The sequence below is a fragment of the Anarhichas minor genome, unplaced genomic scaffold, assembly GCF_050575085.1.
Source record: "Anarhichas minor isolate MPS153535 unplaced genomic scaffold, ASM5057508v1 ptg000026l, whole genome shotgun sequence".
In the NCBI taxonomy this organism is placed as follows: domain Eukaryota; kingdom Metazoa; phylum Chordata; class Actinopteri; order Perciformes; family Anarhichadidae; genus Anarhichas; species Anarhichas minor.
Window position 1 is genome coordinate 1,829,038 of NW_027466472.1, and position 23,727 is coordinate 1,852,764.

The following is a 23,727-nucleotide window of genomic DNA, read 5'->3' on the forward strand; positions in this document are numbered from 1 at the left end:
TGACTTGGCTTCAATTGGCTTTGTATATTATCTCAACTATCAATTCATTTTGGTTAAAACTTTGTCTTCATAAGTGCCTTTGTGACGCGCCCTAACGAATACAAAATGCTGACCACATCATCAAACACAAACACAGCTGCATGCAGTTTGCTCTTCGGTGACTAACGGATTAGGGGAACTAATTAAGATCATACTGACGGTCACAGTATCTTAGTTTCAGGCTAAAGTAATTATAACTGCTGAGTAAATCACCTACTCAAAGTCTCCCTTCACTCTAAAATGTGCTTTGCTGACAGTTTTCTTTTTCACTTGGTTGTTTGAGCTTCTCTGTGCAGAACGATGTCTGTGCAGAGTCTGACAATGGAAGGCTGTTTTTAACATTCCAAGTTATTCTGTGCTCACCTTAAATCTCTGTTTAACGCTGAGTACACAGCTGCTGGATTTGTGACATCAATTTAGGAGCCAAGTGTGAACTTGAGACCGCCGGCGCAAATACACTGAGAACAGTGATTGCGTAGATATCCCACAACATCTATTCATAATTAATCCACGTAATCATGAACCAGGAAGTATGAAGATCGTGAAAACCCACAATAGGCAGGCGGGATGGGAGGTGCATGGGTTAAACAATGACCAGTCTGTTGTCCAAGAGGCTGTTGGATTTATTTGTTACACCACTTCCGTAGTTTCTTGAGCCCAAACCAAAATCTAAACCTGTAGACAGAAGTTTATTTTGAAAAGACTGTATGCATGTAACGAGCAGATATTGACACTGACTTTTGTCGGAGAACGCACAAAAAATTAGGAATAACTTTTCGTAAGATATCATGAGGATGCGTTGGTTTAATAAGTCTGGAGGTGATCTGTCATACTAAAGAACAACTGACAGATGATAATTCATCACGCCTCAAGGTCTGCTGCATGATGTACAGCCCTGGTGATGCTTGTTGCATTTTGTTGCATCATACACAGCACTGTAGGGAAACACAGGACCAATAACCTGTCTGCTTTATGAATGAACCTGATAACCCTCGACAGAAGCTTATATGTTCAAAGAACATGTTGTTGCCCAATCACCACTAAAACAGTATTATGCAGCAGTAGATGCTACCTTCATTTCTTAGATCTGACTGTCCTGTCCAGGTTAAAAGTTCACAGAGATTATACACGTATGCTTTTAGCATCCAATGTTCTCACCTCTAAGCTTATGGAAATTCTCCAGAAAGTAAATCTTTGTGTTGATGAGGTGCAGACGCCCTGAACCATGAACTGAGGCCCCTTTCTTCTATTATTACCAGGATGTGTTGATGAATGAGGAAGCTGCATTCAGAAGCACGCGGGGTGATTTAACAGCCTCCTGGGGGTATTGATCCCTTTACGTGGGCGAAGGCGATTTCCAGTAAAGTGGACAATGATGATGATGGTGAATATGACTATGAGTATGAGTGTGTGTGTGTGTGTGTGTGTTTCAGGAAGTGACGCTGAGCAGCCAGCCATCTGTCGGCAGATTAATCCTGGCTGTGCTTAGAGATATTACCGGCTGGCTTATCGCCGTGGCAACAAGCCTTCAATCCCAGTCCAGCGCAGCCACCATGTGACCTTGCTGAGGAAGGGGGGTTGGGGGTTGGTGGACACACACACACACACACACACAGATACACACACGCTCCATAATTCGATGATATGAAGCATACATGCATTTACAGTAATTTGTTAGTGCAAACGCACACACACACACACACACACACACACACACACACACACTCATTCTTCCTCTCATCACTGCCATGGTCTAAAGGTTTTAATCCTGCTGAAAGGTTTCAGTGTCACCTATTGAGTTCAAAAATGTCATCACGCCAACCAGCTGTGGTTCTCTGCAAATATTGTTTTCAGGCAGCTAAATATAGAGCTGTATCAATATGAATCGTAGCCACCTTTGTTCTCTTTCCCTCACACCAAACAAGGCTTTTTTATTTCCTAAATCCGCATCCCTCCCACGTGCTCGAACATCCTCCCAGTCACGTTTTTTTTCTTCTTCTTTTTATATACACACACACGTAAATATCACGTTGTACAGGAAACAATACACACATAATGCACGAACACACGCTTTACTGGTCGTAAATCAGCAGGCGAGAGGCCGGTTCAGGCTTTATGTAACATTCAAGGTTTTATTCAGTCTTTACATACAGTACACCAGTCAGAAATATACAGTGAACCTTCAGCGAAGGTCCGTCAGGTACACCATAGAAATCTGCAGTCGGATGCAGCAGATGAAGATTACAAAGCGTGAGTGTGTTCGAGTGTTTCACTGTTTCTGTTTTCAGTCCGTGCCTTTGCATCCGTACAGATGTCACAGTAGAAGCTATGCTGAAGAAAGACAAGTTTCTAGGGCTAAGATATTTAACTATTTTCCCTTTCGGATCCCTTAAAATTAATTTACCACTATATAGGATGCCAAATATTGGCTAAACTTGACCCTGCTCCCCCACTCCCCATTCAGGTTTTGTTTATCTCTCTCATCGTAACATCTTCTCACACAGCAGACATAGAGGTGACCTGGTGTAAGATCAGGAAGTGGGAAGACAAGAGGTATTTTCATCTTCTTTTTCCACTTAAAACAATGAATCAACAATGCATTTTAGAGCCACAAACTGCAGCTATATCTCAGGTCACATAATCTCACATCCACGACCCTGCTGCCAGTTAGGTGGTTGCAGAGAGCCGGCGAGAGAGAGAGAGAGAGGTGAGAGAGATGCACCGGCGGCTAGTTGGTCCAATCCGGATGTTGGTTTTTAAATCCCCCTCTGCCTGTATCTGCCACTCAGCGTAATTAGACGAAGTAATCACGATTGATATCATGACAGATTAGTGAGAGGTCCTTCTCTGAACCCGGAAACGGTTATAATCTAGCACGCGGTGCAGCAGCACCAGTGTCAGACTGGGGCTGGAGGGAGGAGGAGGAGGAGGAGGAGGGAGCATTTTATTTCTCACAAATTTAAGATGGACATCTGGATAAAAGGAGCTTCATAACTGACTCTTTTTTTCTCTCATTCAACAGTAAATCGCTTTTCATTTGAAACAAGGTGTCTAATTTTCAATTTGAATGCGAAAAAATCATCGCTTAATTGACTACATATGAATGTGATTAATCTTTGCACATTGTGTCTTTGAAAATAATGTGCCGAGTCAAGTTTATTTTCTTAAAAACTATGGCTTTTAGTTTGCAATAAGTAAGAAGCCCGTGACTGTATAAGAGGGGCGCTTCCAAATCTTGCTCAAGGGCCACCAATTGGCTCCATAATGTGATTACTAAATTAATCTAACGTCTTTTTGGCAGTATAAAGGGTACGGTGGTCGTTCAGTGAGCATCTGCGTTAATGAATGAAGCAGCTCAATTACGTGCTGCATTCCTGAGGAATCAAATCCTTCGCTACTGTTCCGCAGAACAAAGTTTGTTAGTTTTTGTGGATTCGTTAGTAACAGTCAAGAGTAACAGCGTGATGTTTTTAAGGAGACCTGCCTTGCTACATGACCTGTGGTCTGTGGGGCAGTAGTGTGCTGAAGACAAGGGAATGTATCTGAATTCATGTTTTTTGGTTAAGAGTCCAACCTCGATAGCACCAACAGGTAAATAATCAGGTTTGAAGACATTTTGTTTTCTCAGGTGGGCTTTACAGTACAAGGTAAGATGGTCGAGGGAAAGTGTGCCGACGTGTTTCTCTGAAAGCGTGTTCTAATGCAGAAACAGCATTTTTGACTTAGAAAAGATTGGTGTAAAAGATCAGCATTGTTTTCTTTCCTGAGTCTGCTGTCAGTGTACCGTTCCCCAACAACGCGTCCTGTGAGGAGCTCCACTGAGGATTTCATCACATTTAACACAGAGAGGCTGTGAATTGGAGGGTAACTACACATTGTGCTGGGGACTAAACCCTGGAATGTTCTGGCGTCTGACATCTCGTGGTGCCAGCCTTCAACCTGTATGCTTATATTCCGGTGTACCCTGTGTTTTACAGTAGATCATTTGACTGATTGGCTTATAAATCCTCTTCTACAACAGATTATAAAGGTATATATTCATGTGCAAATTTCTCAAAGTAGAAGATTTACTGTATGTAGTTGATTTCAAAATCTTTTGGGAGTAGAAACTGAGACTGATGAACTGTAATAGGAAGTTTTAACATCACTGAGTTGGTGTTGTCTGCCTGGCTCTGTACCGTCTGAAGAACTGGGTAGCTAATATACACACTTGGCATCGAGACATAATAGCTTCGCTTCATAGTTCGGACAAAAAAAAAAGTCTCTCATTGAAGATTCTGCTGAAGAAAACATAGAAACATGCTTATTCTAGCCATTACACATGCAGTTAAAAAACCTTTGAAAATGAATTAGATTTTGCATATCACTTTGGCAAGGGAGGAAATATAATATATTTTTTCTGCTAGTCTTATATTTCAACATTCTACCCTTGATTTTACACATTGAAAAAAAACAAAACGTTTTGTTCCTTTACATATAAAAAAACAAACATCTTCCTTTTTTTTTTTTTTGGATATGTCACTGCACAAAAAGAGCAACAGACAACAAATGAATCCACAAGTCAAAAAGATAAGCAAATGAGAAAAAAAAAAAAGTTGCATAATTAATTTCACATTGACAAATAGAAAAGTAGACTGTGGAGAGTAGTGGACTGTTGGAAGAACTGGAGCCTGCTTTTTCCTTTGGAAAGCGGTGAACCCACCGACTGTATAACTGCAGGAGTCGTGAGTCGCTAATGAACGCTGGATAAATGTAAACCGAAGAAAACCAGGACATATTTATGTCACGCTGTGTGTGTGTGTGTGTGTGTATACGTGTTTCTGACCTGAATGAAACCAGACATAACAACTGAATCCAAACTGACGTTCTCACGTCCAGATGTGCTGTGTTTTTTTCCCGAGAATGAATGCATGTGTAAAAATAGGCCTCACACCAGCGTTGACCTGTGCTCTGTGGCGATCAGATCAGCACTGCGCAGTGACCGTCTAGCAGGAGCTGCGTAGAACATTTGCTTGGCCTTTAAGCTCAAGGACAGCGCGTAAGCCTTCGCTAGAAGCACCGGGAAGCCATGACTAAACCTCTATTATTAGGCTTCCAGGCGTGCCCCTTCAGCATATTCGTCCCTCCTAGCGCATACAGTAGACTGCACCGATCCCCGCAGAGTTGCTCAGAGGAGTCTAAATCTGGGGATTATCACCTGTAAGAATTACGGAGATTATGACAGCCTGGGGAAACAGAGATTTTGGAGGGGGGGGGGATTTCTTCTGCTACGTCAGCTGTCGCTGTTGCTCCAAGTCCCACTGTAGATCCGGCTAATGTGTGTTTATGCTGCTTACACAGAAGTACTTATTGTCATGTCAAGGTATTTGCAGAGCAGCTGCAATGCCATTTGATGACACGCACGGTTTTTCTTTAAAAAAAGCTACAAAAGACAGAGAAAATATCGAACGTAAACATTCTTCATCTACTGTCGAGCTTTGTTTGTTGAAAGCTGCACTCAAAATGTTGACAATACATTTGCAATGTGGTGCATTTTATTTTGCTTAATTTTTTGTTAACAGAATGTAAAGTAAACTAGTTGACTAAAGATAGACATAAGGGGTTTTGAACGATGCTGATGCAACTAATTTTGAGCAAAGGCATTGTGGGAAATGTCGGAAATCCTTAATCAACATAGGGAACATAGGACTGAAGGAACATAAGGTTAAGGGAACATAGGTCTAAGGGATCATAGGACTGAGGGAACATCGGGTTGAAGGAATGTAAAGCTGAGAGAACATAGGACTAAGGGACCATAGAGTTTAGGGAACATAGGACTAAGGGAACATAGAGTTTAGGGAACATAGGACTAAGGGACCATAGAGTTTAGGGAACATAGGACTAAGGGAACATAGGGTTGAAGGAATGTAAAGCTGAGAGAACATAAGACTGAGGGAACATAGAGTTTAGGGAACATAGGACTAAGGGAACATAGAGTTTAGGGAACATAGGACTGAGGGAACATCGGGTTGAAGGAATGTAAAGCTGAGAGAATATAAGACTGAGGGAACATAGAGTTTAGGGAACATAGGACTAAGGGACCATAGAGTTTAGGGAACATAGGACTAAGGGAACATAGAGTTTAGGGAACATATGACTAAGGGAACATAGGCTTGAGGGAACACAGGACTGAGGGAACAGACACGCTCCATACAAAGAGTCAAACTCTCAAACGTGGCAGTGTTAAGCTACTGTGTTGAGCTACTTAAGGCCATTCAGTTTGCAGCGGGAGATAAGATGCTGAAGCTCAGACCACTGACCTGCTACAGTGAGTTTAGACCTGGTGTAAGACGCATTTGTGGATTTTTCCTCAGACGAAATAGAGGCATGAACTGCTATGAGGAACGTGACGGTGTATGTGTGAATTTTCTTTTAAAAAACACCACATGTTGTGTATTGAATCGGTCCCCATGTCTGGTTTCACGGTAAAGCTCCCTGTTTTAAATGATGCACTCGTGTACGACAGGGCGGCCTACATGCTGCCGACATGAGCTCCTTCAGTCTGCCACTCTCCCACTCGTCTGCATTAATCAAGGTGCAACACTCTCTGTCATCTTTATCTTTTTCTTTCATGACGTTCTTTTCTCTTACAAGGCATGCATGCTGAAATCCCGTCGGGAAGGAAATGAAAAACCACTGAGATACAAAAACACAACTGTCCCTAGGGAGTTACTACTCATCGGCTACACAGCTTGATCAGTCAAGAAACATTGCGTCATGTAAACATGCCTTTTTCAAATGGCTCACAGGCCGTCATCGCCTGAAGCTGTGCAGCTGATTTTGAAGAAGGCTCTCTGTAGAAAACGTACAACGATGCATTGTGTTAGGGTTGAATGCAAGACAGTAACAATTGCAATGAAGATTTCTTAAATATTTGCACGTTAAAAAAAAATAATAATCAGCTGCACAGCCTCAATAACGTACGTTTCAAAACAAAGCTCACAAACGTGACCCCCCCCCCCCCCCCCACCCCCCACATGCCGTTAATCAGTTCCATCGCTGAGGAATGCTTTAAACTAAACAAAAATGGAAAAAAAGACAGACAGTTTATACATTTGGAAAAAAAACATCAACATGATGTTCCAACCAACCCGCACGCAAAGATAAATAAATCTATTTGGATATTTTCTAAATGGATAAATAATATTACCATGATATACTCTATGTAACTTTTCAACAATAATTAAATATCTCAAGAATGGCACCATCGCTTTCTCTGAAAAAAAACAACCAATAACTCATGGTGATATATTTTTATAAAATTTGTTTAAAGTTGTAATAAAGTGATGTGTTCCTCTCCTCTACGAGCTCCTTCTTCCCCTTCTCTCCTCTCTTTCTGTCACTCCTTCGCCTCTCAGCACACTGGAATGCCGGAGAGGAGGGAAGTTTGGTTTGTGCTTCAGGAGAGACTTTTACACGCTGCTTGTCCATTTGTTCATTAGTTCCTCTCCAAAGTTTACGCAGAAGTAGAGCAGCGAGAGTCATTACTGTCGTCAAAAGCGCCAGGGGTCTATATAGCTGCCAACCGCGGAGCAGAGAGAGGAGAGAAGACAAAAAAAGTGTTTATGGTACTCGCTGTGTTTGTGTTAAAATCATCTTTTGCCAAGAGACAAAACATAAACATAGTCAGTCCTTTCTCTTGGTTTTGGCTCGTGACGATGTTCCAGCAGAGGCGAGGCTGACACTGATCAGGAGCAGCTCTTTCTACCACGAGTCTCCGGCGAGGAAAGGAAGCGAAATAAGAACTCTCTTCTCTCCCTCTTTGGGTACATCACATGTTTTCACACCTTCTCTCTCTCTCTCTCTCTCATAAAATCGCCTTCGTTCTCGAGCGTCCGACGTGGCTTTGACAGTTCTTCCCTTCCTCTTTTAATAACGTTGTTACTCATCCTCCTTGTCCCATCCCCTATAACTAGTCCTCCCTTTTTCACTGAGGCTGACACAGTCCAGAAGAAAAGCACCATGGGATGCATCAAACGCTGCCGTCATCTCCCAATATCCCCAAAGAATACAAAACAGCCTCTCATCCGTTCTCCTCTCCCGTCGTCTCATCTTCTCATCCTCTCAATCCCTCTCCAGCCCCTTGAGGATTTAATTCCCCGCTTTGAAAGAAATGAGGGGCAGAGGAGCAGGTAATTAGTTTACAAAAAAAAGAAAAGTATAAAATGGCAGTTGGAGTGTCTCTCCCCATGGGACTAAAATGTGTTCATCATGTTCATTTGCAGAACAGAACTTTTTGTCCTCTCTAGGCTTTTTCATTTTCCTCTTCCCCTCCTCCTTCTTGACTCTCTAAGCCGAAGAGCCGGAGGTTTTGTCTTTTTACATTCTGTTTCATTCATCTCATCGCAGAGGAGGGGTCATCTCCACACCATCTTCATTCAAATTAAAATCATAATCAAGTCATTGTCTCTCTTGCACATTCACCCCACTCCGCCTCCTTTTTTTTCTTCTCCTCGTCATCAGACGTAGGCCGATTCGCTGGACTGCGTGCGTCCCAGGTTGGGCGGCTGGGACAGATGCGCCATATCCTTCTTCCTGATCTCGCAGATGGACTTCCTGCGGGCCTGCACGCCCCTGATGGCGGCCTTGATCTTGCGCCAGCCCAGATGGTTGAGCTCCGCCAGGTTGAGCACCACGCAGATGCCGCTCACCGCGAACATGAACACCAGGAAGACCGTTTTTTCCGTGGGGCGGGACACGTAGCACTCCACCTCCTTCAGACATGGGTAGCGGTCACACTCGACAATCCCAGGCACACTAAAGCCGTAAAGGAAGTATTGGCCCGCCAGGAAGCCAATCTCCAGTGCGTTCCTGAACACCACCTGAATGATGTAAAAGCGGGAGATCCCTTCTTGCCGGCGAACCTTGGAGCTCTTCCCATGGGTGAGGCCCCGTGGGGCGTTGGGGATCTCCTTCACCTCCAGGCAGTCCGGTTCTTCCTTCCCTCCGCCGCCATCGCCGCCGTGCTGAACCAGGATTCCATTGATGTTGCGGATCTTTCGTGCCCCGTCCCTTCCCCCATAGTCCCTCTCCATGATGGGATAGAGGAAGGAGTAGCGCCGGTCTTTCTGCTTGGCCGACTGGTGGACGGAGTAGGTGATGAAGCAGAGGCTGGGTGTGCACACCAGTATGATCTGGAAGACCCAGTAGCGGATGTGGGAAATGGGGAAGGCCTTGTCGTAGCAGGCCTGGTTGCAACCGGGCTGCAGGGTGTTGCAGACGAACATGGTCTGCTCGTCCTCGTAAACGGTCTCACCAACGATGGCCACGATCAGGATACGGAAGATCACCACTACTGTTAGCAGGATCCTGGAGGAGAAAGAGAGAGATCAAATGGGGTTAATAGCCAGAGACGCACAGCGGTTTACTGTGTCAGGAAGGACGATATGTCCTCAGATTTCCTTCCCAGCAATGCGTCTACAGATACTGAATACCAAAGAGTGAGAAAGCAAGAAGGACGAATTACAGAGACAAGTGAGCCGGTGAAGGAGGAATTTAAATGAACAGAAGAAAGTTTGCATAATCAGCTTTGAAAAGAGTATAATAGACAATAAAACAAAGTGCAGCGTTAAAAATGTCTGTGTGTAAAAATATTCTGCTCTATTATTAGTTTTTAAAAGCAAAACCCTAAAGGCCCGGTGAAACCTTTTTTTAAATAAGAGTTACAGTACAGAGAAAACAGAGAGCACATCAGAGAGCTATTGTGACATAAAGCATGCATGTTTCATGCTCAAGTCAGACTGAAGGTTGAGAGGAGGAGATTAGAGATTGAAATCACAGCAGTGAGCTTCATGAACGACGTTGAACTCCTTAATTAGAAAAGAGAAGTGGGAGAGGAGGCGCAGAGGAAGGAGAAAATAATGTGCTGATGGAGAGGGACATTGTCTTACTGTTAAGTCACTGTTTCTCCTGATGAGAACCAGAGTAAATACTCCAGAAGAAGAACAGTGTGTGTGTGCATGTGTGTGTGTGTGTGTGTTATGTGAGGGTGTATACAGGTAAAAAAGATGTGGGATATTGTCTAATTTTAGTGTCTATTTGCGTAGTTCGGCAAAGTTACCGTGGCAACCTTGACGTACTCACTTAAATTGGAGCTGTGATCAGTTTCCACACACACACACACACACACACGATTATGCGGAGTTATCTCACAGTTGTTGACGTTATAACAGCACAGGTAGCCTTCTGTCTCTGCAGCAGGTGACACCGAGGTGAACCTTGTTTGCAGATTAGGTGCTATTTCAGTGTGGTGAGACATTGAGAGAACTGTTGCCGAAGTTGGTTTCACTTCAATTCTCTCCGTGTGCGTGTGTGCACATTAACGCGTGTCTATTCTACCGTGTGTTTAGATGCACTGACTTGGCATATCCTGTAGACTTCACGTGTGTGTGTGTGTGTGTGTGTGCTTCATGATGTTGGACACTCACAGTGGGCGGACTACAGGTTTCTATTCCTTCCTGCACTCTTGTTCTGTTCCCTAGCTTTCTTGCAGACATCCCTCTGTCTTTGTTCTTCTCTTACTCAACTCAGCCCCTCATTTATTTTTCAGATCTGAGACCAAGCAAGCACTTTAGACAGGAGGCTTTTTTTGCCTTTTACAGTCAGTGCGAGCCAGTTGGCTGTCTGTAATCTGTGACTAAAGTCCGGACCAAGGCCGCAGACTGAAGACAAGCCCCGGACATTGTTTCTAATCTGTTGATTGATCGCTGCGTTGTAGTTCAATCCCTCAGATATGAGTTCGGCATGCAGCAAGATCAACTCTCGCTAATCAATACCATTTGTTAAAGAAGCCCAGTCGTGTGTCTGTAAGCTCCTGAGGTGCTCCTCCCTCGGAGTAGCCTGGTTGACGCGCTTGCGGTAGGCTATGCTAAACTATCTGTGAGGTGTGGTGCTTTTGACACATCACAGAGACCTTTGTTTGCTGATCGATAGCACATTTATTTTCGTCGTGGAACAAGGTACAGAAAGCCACTCTTTCTCACGATGTGGTAAAATGTGTATAGTATCGCGGTCAAAACCTTTTGCCCTTCCGGGGTCAAACACCTGACAAACACAGTGATTTCAGGACCTATATACCCGAGCCCCGGACAGGAATACAGCGCCACCCAATGTACACACAAAGAAGTACAGTTGTATTTATAATACCATTTTTGGCTCTAACACACCGGCCCCTAATTGTTAACCCAGACAGACATAACAATTCAAACAAAATACAACAAAGGAGCCAAAATGTTAAGTTATGACCAAGTGCATTACAGACAAATCAATTTACACTCCCTGTAGCAAAGATAGTTTTGTGACTGGCCTTTCAAGAATGTTAGATTTGGTCTGTAATCTCACCGAACGCACTAGTCCCTTTTTGTCCGTAAAAACTTCCAGAACCTTGCCCAGTGGCCATGAACCACGAGGAGCTGAAGGATCCATGATTACCACGATATCTCCAGCGACCAAACTCCTTTTCCTCTGGTTCCATTTTTGTCTTTCTTGGAGCACGGGTAAGTACTCCCTCACCCATCTCTTCCAGAAAAGATCTGAGAGGTACTGCACCTGCCTCCATCGTCTTCTTCCATATTGGTCATGAGGCTCGAACACTCCAGGTGGCAAAGCTGGTTTACCCTTCAGGAGAAGTAGATGATTAGGCGTGAGCGGTTCCAGGTCATTGAGATCATCAGAGAGCTTGGTAATTGGACGATCATTCAAAATAGCCTCCGCTTCACAGAACACTGTATGAAGCCCATCATCATCCAAGCTCTGCTGACGTATAACGGAGCTGAGAACCCTTCTCACCAGGCGGATCAACCGTTCCCACACCCCACCATGGTGTGAACCTGCTGGTGGGTTAAAACTCCAACGAATTCCAACTTGTGACAGGACTCCCTGAATCCGATCATGATTCAAAGCAGTGAGTGACTCCTTTAGCTCTCTTTCTGCCCCAATGAAGTTGGTACCATTGTCTGACCTCAAGCTCACCACTTGTCCTCTACTGCTGATAAAGCGCCGTAAAGCATTGATGCATGCGTCTGTTTCCAGTGAAACGGCTACCTCCAAATGAATGGCCCTGCTCGCCATACAGGTAAATATAACACCATATCGCTTACAGGTTGACCTTCCCCTCTTTACTTCAATTGGTCCAAAGTAATCTACCCCCGTGTTGGTGAATGGTGGTAGATCGGGAAGAATTCTCACCGTAGGAAGATCTGCCATCTTTTGTTCCACTGCTCTTCCATTGTAGCGTTTACAAAAGCTGCATTCAGCAATGATCTTTCTGACAGCGGAATTGGCCTTGGTGATCCAAAACCGCTTCCTCACCACAGACAGTGTATGAGTCCTTCCACCATGGCCCAGATTCTGGTGTACATGCTTGAGAATGAGCATGGATACATGTTGGTCCTTGCAAAGGATTAGTGGATGTTTGGCTTCTTCAGGCATTGCTCCTCTGCTCAACCTCCCTCCAACTCTCAAGAGTCCATCCTCCAAAATTGGATCCAACTTATACACGGGACTCAGTCGACTCACGGTTGCTTTCCTGGATGACAGGGCAGAAATCTCCTCACTAAACCTCTCTCGCTGACAGTAGCAAATGATGGCAATCTCTGCTCCCATTAGATCATCCAGTGTCAAGATGTAAATCTTTGGTTTCTCTATGACACCTTGTCGTTTAGCCTGCATCGACCTATCCTGACTGGTGTTCTCCGGATGATTAGCCACAGACGCTTCCAACTGCTTTCTCGAGCGACTCTGTGCCAACAATATGGCCTTTAACCTGAGAAACCAGGCAACTGCTTTCTTGAGCCTGATCCAGTCAGAAAAGTATGCAATGAGTTGATCAGTAGGACTAGACACGTCAAACACACAGATGACATTTGCTGTGGCCTTCTTTCTCACCTCTTGGTCATCCGAGTCCACGGACACTTCCAACACACTTTTAGGCCAGTCTTCCTCCTGCTTCCAAAGAAATGCAGGACCTTCAAGCCACCTGCTATTCTTCAGAAAGTCTGAGACCTTCATTCCCCTCGACGCATCGTCCGCTGGATTGTCCTTGGAACTGACATGTCTCCACTGTGAGGGCTCAGACGTTTCTCTGATGGTCGAGATTCTGTTGGCCACAAACGTGTGAAAGCGCCTGTCCTCATTGTTAAGGTACTTCAACACTGCAGTGCTGTCAGTCCAAAACACTGAATCCTCCAACTGGAAATTCAACTCTGCCTTTAACATCAAGTCCACTCTGACAGCAAGGACGGCTGCTGACAACTCGAGTCGAGGAATAGTTACAGCCTTCAGTGGTGTCACTCTGGCTTTGCCGAGTAAAAAGGTGACCTGGATGCGGTTTTCCTGATTTAATATCCGGATGTATGTTACAGTTCCGTACCCATCTGTGCTGGCATCAGCAAAGTGATGTAGTTGGGCTTGTCTGACCTCTCCAAAATCCACTGACTTAACGCACCTGTCCACGTTGAATGCAGCCAGCAGATCCAAATCCTCCAACCACTTTTTCCATGGGTGTAAGATGTCTTGTGGTAAAGCATCATCCCAGCCACATCCTCTCCTACAGAGTTCTTGCTGCAAAATTTTGGCCAGCAAAGTGACTGGTGCCAGGAACCCCAGAGGATCATACACTGAGCTGGTAACTGACAGCATACCCCGTCTGGTGTGAGACTGTTGTTTTAACTCCATCTTGAATCTGAAAGAGTCAGTCTCCACACACCACTGCAGACCCAGAGCTCTTTCCACTGGAAGTTTGTCTCGGTCCAAATCCAACTCCCTTAAGTCCTTGGCCCTTTGATCCTCTGCAATGGTTTGCAAAACAACACGACTACTGCTGATCCATTTTTCCAAGTTAAAGCCCCCCTTTCGACACAGAGCAATGAGATCTCTTATCATCCGGATAGCTTCTCCTTCAGTAGCTGAGCTCTTCAAACAGTCATCCACGTAGAAATTCTGCTTGACAGATTGTGATACTTCAGTCGCAAACTCAGACTGGTTATCCTCAGCAGTTTTTCTCAATGCATAGCTTGCACAACTGGGTGATGACACAGCCCCAAAGAGGTGTACAGTCATTCTATATTCAACCAGGTCCTTCGTGACATCTCCATCTGGCCACCAGAGAAAACGAAGAAAATCTCTGTCCTCTTCAGCCACCTTCACCTGGTGGAACATGGCTTGAATGTCACCCATGAATGCAACAGGTTCCCGTCTGAAACGAGTAAGGACGCCAAGGAGTGAGCTGGTGAGGTTAGGACCCTGCAAGAGTTCGCTATTCAATGATGCTCCTTGGAACGTGGCTCCACAGTCGAACACCACTCGGAGGGATCCCTTCTTTGGATGGTGGACGCCATGATGGGGAATGTACCACACCTTCCCTTTCTCGCAATGCAGTTCTTGCGGAGGCACTTGCTCTGCATAGGCCTTACTGATGAGCGTATTCATGTACCCTGCATACTCCTGGTGTAAATATTTATTGTTAAGAAATCTTTTTCTCAAACCTTGAATCCTTTGTTTAGCCACAGCAAAGTTATTGGGCAGATAGACCTCTTGGTTCCTGAAGGGCAACTTCAAGCAATATTTCCCATCCTGAAGTACTGATGAGCGCTCCATGGTTTCCAGAAACTTGAGGTCTTCTCTGGACATTTCCTTTTCCTCAGCCTTTTCATTGAATTCGTGGTTGTACTGATTGGTCAGCATTTTTTCCAATTTGCAAACAGTTATCCTGTTCACCGTAGCAGAGGAAGTCTTTGCCCCTAAAGCACCACTGTTTCCATTCAGCGGACCACTAACAACCCATCCTAGCACTGTCCTGATAGCGTACGGGCCATTTCCACGGCTGTTGATGACCTCCCAAGGTTCCAATATCTTGGGAGCATCAGTTCCAATCAAAAGGTCCACGCTTGCCTTTATGCTTGGGATGTGTACTTTTGACAAATACGACCAGGTAGTGAGTTCTTCAGGAGTCACCATGTTATCAGCAGTGACTGGCATGTTTCTCTGGGTTAGAACATCTGGTAAAGTATAAAAATCATCACTGTCCAGACCAGATATCTCCAAACCACTCAAGGTGTACGCTGGAACAACTGCTTCCTGCCCCATTGTCTGTAGCAAGAAGTTGGTTCTTTTGCCTGTAATATTCAGCTTCTGCATTAGATGTTCTGAGCAGAATGTAGCTGAACTACCAGGATCCAGGAAGGCATACGTTTTGATAATGTGATTTCCTTTTGCAGATTTCACCTTTACAGGGAGAATCGATAGAACACAATGGTCCTTACCAGCCCCTGTATGTCCACATGTTTTCAGTGAAGTTGGCTGGTCAGTAGATGGTTCCTTTAACTGTTCCAAAGCTGTTATTTGCCTTTTGATATGAAGCACGGTGGGATGATTTTTACCACAAACTTCGCAAGACAAGCGCCTTTCGCAGTCCCGGCTCATGTGACCAACACACAAGCATGCAAAGCAAGCTCCCTGTTCCTTCAGAAAGTCAATTTTTTCCTTGTGCTTCCTTCCTTTGAACTGTTTGCACTCCTCCAATGGGTGATTATGGGCACAGCACAGGCATCCAGCCTTTTCGGCTTTCCCTGTATCTGATGTTAGTTCCCTAGCTTCCTCAGGCCAGTCCATAGAGGTTACTGTAGTGGCAACAATATTTCCCCTCACTCTGTTGCTGGGCTGGGATTTAAACCTGTCATAAGTCCTTGTCCCAGTAACACTGGTTGATGGGTCCTGTATGTCACCAGAGGGTCAGAAAGAATTCTGACACGACGCTCAATGAATGTGACTAGATCCATGAAGTGAGCTCTGTGGTCAGTTGTCTCTATAATCCCATGAGCTATGGTCCTCCATTGCTCCCTCATTTTGAATGGTAACTGATATAATGGCTCTCATGTGTACAGGCATATCCAGTTCTTGCATGTACTGGAGCTCCTCCATGACATTGCAGCAGCCACGCAAGAATAAAGCATAGGCTTGAAGTGCTTTGCCATCCTCAGATTTTATCGTTTGCCATGCCAAAGCCTTTTCCATGTATGCAGCTGCAATTTTATACTGATTTCCAAAGTGTTCCTGGAGAAGTCCCTTAGCCACTGCATAGCCACGCTCCGGAGCCATATGCTGGCAGCTGCGCACCAGTTCTCTTGGCTGCTGTCCTGTAAATTGTTCCAAATAGTATAAACAATCTGCTCTTCCTGCCTTTTTCTCTACTCCTTGTTCAAAGGCTTTGATAAAGGCTCTGTACTGGAGAGGGTCCCCTTCAAATGTGGGAATTTGTCGTGGTGGCAGTGATGATGAATGCTGCTGGTGCACCAGAGCTGCTGTTATGTCATTTTGCCTGTGCATGATGGCAAGTATATCTCCAGGCGGATTTAGACTGATTTGATGGTGGTTTGTAGAATACCTTTCTTCCTCTGACTGAGCCTTCGTCAATTGGTACTGAAACTGATGCATTCCCAGTATATTATTTTCCTGCTGTTGTTCCTTGGGGCTGCATTGATGTTGCGGAGCAGCTTTAACCCATTGCTCAGTTTCCTTTGGTCGCACATCCGTTGATCGTGGGTTATCAGGTGGTAACAGCCATTCTGTCAAGTCGTTTTGTGTCTTTGATTTTCCCTCCGGTTTGTATTCCTTTGCCATAGGGTTTAAGCAGTTGACAGATTCCTTTTTCCTTTTCTCCCGTTCGAAATAGGAAGCCATACCATCTGAGGGTCCTTGAGAACAACTTTTCAGATCAGAGGCCTGATATACTGCCAACATAGCATTGAAAGCAGCTAGTTCGGCTTCCAAATCAAGCTGCTCTCTTTTCCTCCTCAGCTGTTGCTCCTGCTCCTCCAACGCATGTCTTTCTTTTAAAGCTGACGTGCGGGCGATAAGTGCGGCTCTACTTGCCTCCACCTTTATCCGTGCAGAGGACGTGGTACTGGAGTTACCACTTTTATTACTCCTTTGACTTGAACGTTTACTACCAGCATTAGAAACACTGTCATTTGGATTAATACCGTCCTCAACATTACCATTTTCATACACAGTACCTTCATTGGATGAAACCCAGTTTTGTAGCAGCAATACATTCATCATTAGACAGCATTTTTGCTTTAAACCATGTTTCATGTTTTTCCCTCTCATCACACGGTAGTAAACCCAACAGAGATTCATGCATGCATTTTGCTTCATCACACACCCAATCAATCCTCCAAGAACATTTGATACCTGTGTTTTATCATCCCCAGACAATAAATATTGTATTGATTTTCTTATGGTGGCTGCTTTATTTAGTTTAACTTTTCTACCATTTTGCAACGTTTCTAATTTGTTAGCAAGCGCCTTTGTAGTGAGCTTAACTACACGGGTTTGCGTTTCAACACCACCAGTCATAGTGCTGGGTTTACCCTCAGTTAGCACACCAGTCCCGGTAGTTTCGTCTAACGCCGCCTCGCGGCTCTCCATGATAAATTGTCAAAATGTCAAATGCAAAGTATATTGTTCTTGTCCGCACGCTTCGGCAACCAATGCATTGGGTTTATGCCCAGTTATGTGTGCACACAATGTAAATGGCCATAAACAGAGTAGCGCTACGCATACCTCTCTGTGTATTTGGCGCCGGGCGATGATCCGGTGGTCCGATGCTCCACGGCCGCGTTAGCATTAACCCCGTAGCTCCGTCCTCCAACCCTTGCCAGAGACCCGAACAGATCCGAGCAGCCCTCGTCGTGCTGGAATACTCCACGGCTGCCGATGTTTTCCACACAAAGTTCCAACGTTGGCACCAGGTTTTGACTAATGTTAAAGAAGCCCAGTCGTGTGTCTGTAAGCTCCTGAGGTGCTCCTCCCTCGGAGTAGCCTGGTTGACGCGCTTGCGGTAGGCTATGCTAAACTATCTGTGAGGTGTGGTGCTTTTGACACATCACAGAGACCTTTGTTTGCTGATCGATAGCACATTTATTTTCGTCGTGGAACAATGTACAGAAAGCCACTCTTTCTCACGATGTGGTAAAATGTGTAGAGTATCGCGGTCAAAACCTTTTGCCCTTCCGGGGTCAAACACCTGACAAACACAGTGATTTCAGGACCTATATACCCGAGCCCCGGACAGGCATACAGCGCCACCCAATGTACACACAAAGAAGTACAGTTGTATTTATAATACCATTTTTGGCTCTAACACCATTTATATTAATGATAATCCCATGAATAACGGCATGATGAATCGCTGTCATTACTTCATATGAACCCGTAGTGAATGCCATCCCAGCAGCCCATCAAAACCTGACCTCATTACGTTTATCATAGATTTATGGGGTTTTTATACAAGTGCATACAGGTCAATAGATGGTGACATATAAAAATGGCTTTGGAGGCAGTGCTGATGGGCAGTACAACATGCTGCCGGAAGAGCCACTAGTTCCTGAGAAAATGTCAATGTGCATAACAAAGAGCGTTTAAATTTAAAGAGATAAAGCTTCACAGCAAACTTACTATAAGCGCCTTTCAGACATCAATGTTCCACCATTGTTGCCCCACCGATTTTACATGTTGCTGTCGAAAAAATACATTTTTCAGCCCCGTCTCCGACAAAATGACATTCCCATTCAACTAAACTACATTCACAACTACGTTTCGAGGGAAACCAGATTACGGTCGCAGCTTTAAACACGTGTTTAACGTTGTGAATTGCCCCATAACTTATCAACAAAGCAGGAAAATGACTTTATTATATTTAGGTAAGAAAACCACTTGGTTAGGTTTAGTCAGTATACATCAGGGTTTGGGTTAAAATACGTATGTTAGTTACATTATTAAGTTTTGCATGTCAGACTTCTGGTTTCACACGGCACACAAACAACGGTTTCCTGGGTGAAAGTCCTGTTTATTTGACCCATCCATCCTTCCTGACATCCCTGTGTTCACTTATGCAGAGTATGTTTGCAAATGTATTTGTGATACGTCAAAAGCAAACGTAGTCGGGGAGAAAATACGTTTCCCTCGAAGCGTAATTTACAATGTAGATTCTTTGTATGACCAGGCTGCATTCGTGTGAGTGCAACAGATGCAGTATACGTAAAAGACAGAATACCATCACTGTAACAGATACATGTATGTAAAAGGTATAAGGGGCTGATACATCACTTTAAATCATTGGCTTGTTTTGCTTGATGATGTATTTGTATTATGTCAAAGGCTGAATAAAGTTAAAGATATAGTCAAGTATGATTTATCAATCTAGAAACTTCAAACATCAGATTTAGTCTCAGTCCCTCACGCATCTCTCAAGATCGACCAACATTTATACGACGACATTTCTCAAACACTCCTCTGACAGCAGCCTCAGCACACAGCTTTGCATTTAAAATCCCACCTTAACCTTTTCCCTCCACTTCACGTGCAACTCCCCCTCAAGAGAAGTCTGGATTTATCAGATAGAATCAACAAGAGGGAGTAGCTGTCACTGGAATCCTCCTCAGGCCGATCCACTGCATTCATATAGAAAGAGTTCCATCTGTGAAAGATTTATCAAATCAAGAGATCTGCTTATGCGGACCACACTGACTGTACAGTGGATCTCCGGGGGGAGGCCCACGTTACCGCACCTCAGACGTGGCCAGATAATCATTAGATGGCATTTGGCCGTGTGAAGGGTAATCTACCAATCACAGCGCAGATGTGGAGTCAAAGGGCAAAATTAATCCTTTCCAGAGTTTGACGGCGTGCGGTTCGCTTGTACCTCTCATCAAAAATGGGGGGTCATCAGGGATGACCTCAAAAATGAAAAATAAAGGACTTAATGCAAATCTGCACACCTGTGATCAGCTGGCATGCCGAGGGAAGGGGGGGGGGGGGGGGGGGGGGGATACATGCAAAATGATGGGAATGCTTTTTGCCCTTGTAGTGACTCCATTAAGGAGCTTAGCGAGCAGAGAATTCACAATACCAGAGTGAGACAGTGTTGCACTACATGGGCGCGCACACACACACACACACACACATGCATTCTGTATGGCCACACACGTGCACACTCGCACAAATAACCATACAACAAATACACAGAGTGGAGAGGCTGTTTGAAACTGAAGCACTGAAAGAAGACATCAAATCGCTGTTTGAGATGAATTAGTTCCAGACAGGGATAAAAAGATTATAAAGTCACCCAAAAAAAAAAAAAAGACCCAGTGTGGCTCGGACATCTCCGCCTTAAATTAAAAGAGAAACCTGCCAGTGCTGGGACAGAGCGCGAGAAAGGAGAACCAGCAATGGAGGAAAATCTCATCATAGAGAATGAATTATATAATAGCTTCCACACGCGAACCCACAGCTGTAATCTGTGGCTGGGCCAAGGGAGGATTCTTGCATTAGTTTTTTTTTTTTTTATGTTAATACCATCGAATAGCTTTAGATTATCGTACGCAACACAGCAACCCCCACCTGCTTTTTCTCTCCTCTCTAAAGCATCCTTCTGTTTTTTCTTTTTTTCATTTGTAGTCCCAGGGCTCCTGTTGTGGCCCTTCTCTCTCTCTCTCTCTCTCTCTCTCTCTCTCTCTCTCTCTCTCTCTCTCTCTCTCTCTCTCTCTCTCTCTCTCTCTCTCTCTCTCTCTCTCTCTCTCTCTCTCTCTCTCTCTCTCTCTCTCTCTCTCTCTCTCTCTCTCTCTCTCTGCCAGGAATAATCTCCAGATTGTGTCTGTAGTTGGTTTTTTATAAAGAGCCTCCATTCTCTACAAACAGTCAGATGACGCCTTTAAAAACAAAGTCCTTCTAATGCACCCTGGAAAGGTGTGTTCTATCTCATTGAAAATTGAATACTTTGGACTGTTTGAACAAAACAGGCAATTTGAGGACTCTCCAATTTTTTATGGGATCATTAAAAAAGGTGTCCTCAGTTTCATCGATTCATCTAAAAATAAACAACAACAGAGAATTTAACCGATGACGAAAACGTTGCATACATTTGCATCAAACATGCACATGGCACACATCTCGGCACACTCCCGGCAGACAGTGTTTGTTGTTGCCTTCGACTAATATGTTGACTGTGTTATCACACAGGCGCTGGTGATTATGCAGAAACATTGTGCCAACACGTCCAAGTCCAAAAAACGCCTCTTCTCCAGCAATTATGTGTCCCCGACCTGCTGTCTTTCTCTTTCTCTCGTCCTCATTGTCTGACGCCGATATCTTGCACTGAGGGGGCGCTTTTCATTTTCAAAGCTCTTATTGCCGACGTAAGGGTTAATTGTCAAAAATTTAACGTGTGCAGTGGTGTGAAAAATAATCATTTTGCGCATCTGATAGGAGAAATAGTGCCACCACCACCACCCCTCCTCCACGTGTGCATGCACACACACAGAAATAGTGGTGCTGCTCCAGCGGTCTGCATTATTCAACTTCCAGAGAAACTGAATTGCCATTCACAGTGCGGCTCCCTCGATATTATTGAAGATCTTCCTTTATGTTTAACGTCAGCCTCTTCTAATGAAACCGTCAACGCTATTTACATGGCGAGTGGAGAGGGTGAGCTGCATATAAATAGAAGTAGTGGTGAGGTTGGAGTTTGAGTGTTGCTCAGTAGAGCTGAAGTTTTAGGGCTTAGTGAGGCAAAGGCGAATGAAAAATGTACACACTTGTTGTGAGGCACTTTTTAGTGTCGTGTCCACTGCAAAGAACACAGTGTGTTGCTCTTCACTGGGACGTGATAGCAAACAGGGACAACGGTTGAGTAGAGAAGCACAAAATTCAGGAAATTGTGGACAAAGGAGGCAAAACTGTTGGAGGATAAAGAGGAAGAGGAGGCGGAAAATCATTGGCCAGGGGATCGATAAGGAGCGCGAGGTTTTTGGAGAGTTTGGAAGATGTGGCGGAGGAGATGAAAAGATAAGAGGGAGGAGGAAGAGAAGGGTGGAGGAAGAGCAGCCGAGGTTCTTTTACCCAGAAACCCCGACACAAACCTCCCCCCCTCTTTTTTCTTCTTTCCTCTCCTCTCTCCTCCCTCCCTTTAATCTCCCCTCTGCTGGTTACCACGGCAACAGGCGAGAGGCAGAAGAAGAAAAAAAAACGAAGGGAGATGAAGTGTGCCGAGTAGAAGCTAAGTCAACGACAGAACAGCATGTTTCTGACCAGTATATAGGTGCCGCGAGGAGCTCGGTTACTTGTTTACTTTAAGGGTTCACAACAAATGACGCCAGCGAGGGGGAAGGAAACGAGGATACAGCGAAGTAGACGCTTTTAGAAGACGAGGCCGATGGAAAACCAGAACATATTGGCCCCATTTCAAGGGAAAAAAACCAAAAAAACTACTGTTGTTCAAAAGCCATGAAGAAGAAACAATGTTAAGAATTTTCAAAATCTTAAAACATGGATGCATGGTCTCAAAATTGATTTCTAGCTCAAATTTGTGTTAAATTTCAGTTTTTTAGGATGAAATCATGTCGGACAAAACAGTAAAAAGCTCTTAGCGCCGTCTCTGCAGGCTGAGGAGTGAGTTAGCGGCCTTGATCAGCGATGTAAACAAGTCCAATGTTATGGCTGACCTGCTAATCCTTTTTCAGAGCCTCACCTTTAGCCTCCGTCAATACCTGTTCCGTCACCGTTAAGCTCTGCCTTTTCTCTGCACAGCCCCCCCCCCCCCCCCCCCCCATTTTCTACGCCTCCATGCTGTATCTACTGTATCTGTATCTACTATTAATTCCGTCGATAGATTTAGCGCCCCAGTTCCCCGAGAGATTCACCAATCAGCCTCCCGTCTTCTGTGTCACGACCTCTGATCTGCGTGACAATCACTATAACAATCAGACTGTACTACCGTTTCACTTTGAGTCGAGCGGTCTGGAACCAGGCGTCTCTACTGTGGTTAAACACCAAATGTAATTTCAGGAACTGTGGGAAAACAGCACGATGGGATTGTGACGGCAATGTTAAAATATGTAGAACGTATTAGTTAGCCTAATGTAATACAGTTAAGCAGTATCGCCACAGTTGAGTTCAGGCAAAAATATCACATTTACATCACACTTCTTCAATTATTATCATTACTAATTATTCAATTATTTGACCCATCAGCACATAAAGACAAAGGGATTGATATTTGAAGTACATTTTTGTAGCTCCTGACTTTGGTCATACTCGTATAATCAAACCCTAATAACTGTAAACGTATAGCTAGTTAGCATGCAGAACATGATGAGATATAAAACATGCTAACTTAGAAAATGTTAAATGTAAAAGGCCTTTACACACCGAGGATGTGATGCTAACCGACAAAAATACGAAATACTGGCCTTGGGCTTTTATTCTGAAAAGAGCCTTGTTGAAAGGACAAAAAAAAGTTAGCTGTCTTTTGGTTCAGACTAGCCCCCCTTAGCTTAGCATAAAGACAGGAAGCATGGGGAAACCGCTAACTTATGTAGCTCACAGTTTCCCCTTGCTTCCAATCGTTGTGCTAAGCTAAGCTAACGGTCCCCTGGCTCCAGGTTCAAGATATGAGATTGAGCTTCTCATCAAACTCTTGATAAGAAATAAATGAGCCTATTTCCTAAACTATAAAACCGGCGAATGTGTTTCTTCTATACCTGCATGTAATATGTTTAAATCAGTCTTTCTTTTTTAATCTTTGTTTTGTACCCGCCTCCTGACGGGAGTTGAATCAACCAATCAGCCTGCTTGATGCGCAGTACTGCTGCC

General features: G+C 44.4%; 1 protein-coding gene across 1 annotated transcript in view; it reads right to left on the minus strand.

Annotated features, from left to right (window-relative positions):
* Positions 1-8,537: 8,537 nt before the first annotated feature.
* The window catches only part of gjd1b (gap junction protein delta 1b), a 31,434-nt gene continuing 16,244 nt past the window's right edge, over positions 8,538-23,727 (minus strand). The window contains exon 4 of the mRNA XM_076101008.1: positions 8,538-9,387. Coding sequence (XP_075957123.1) covers positions 8,538-9,387 — 850 coding nt within the window. The remainder of the gene's footprint in view (positions 9,388-23,727) is intronic.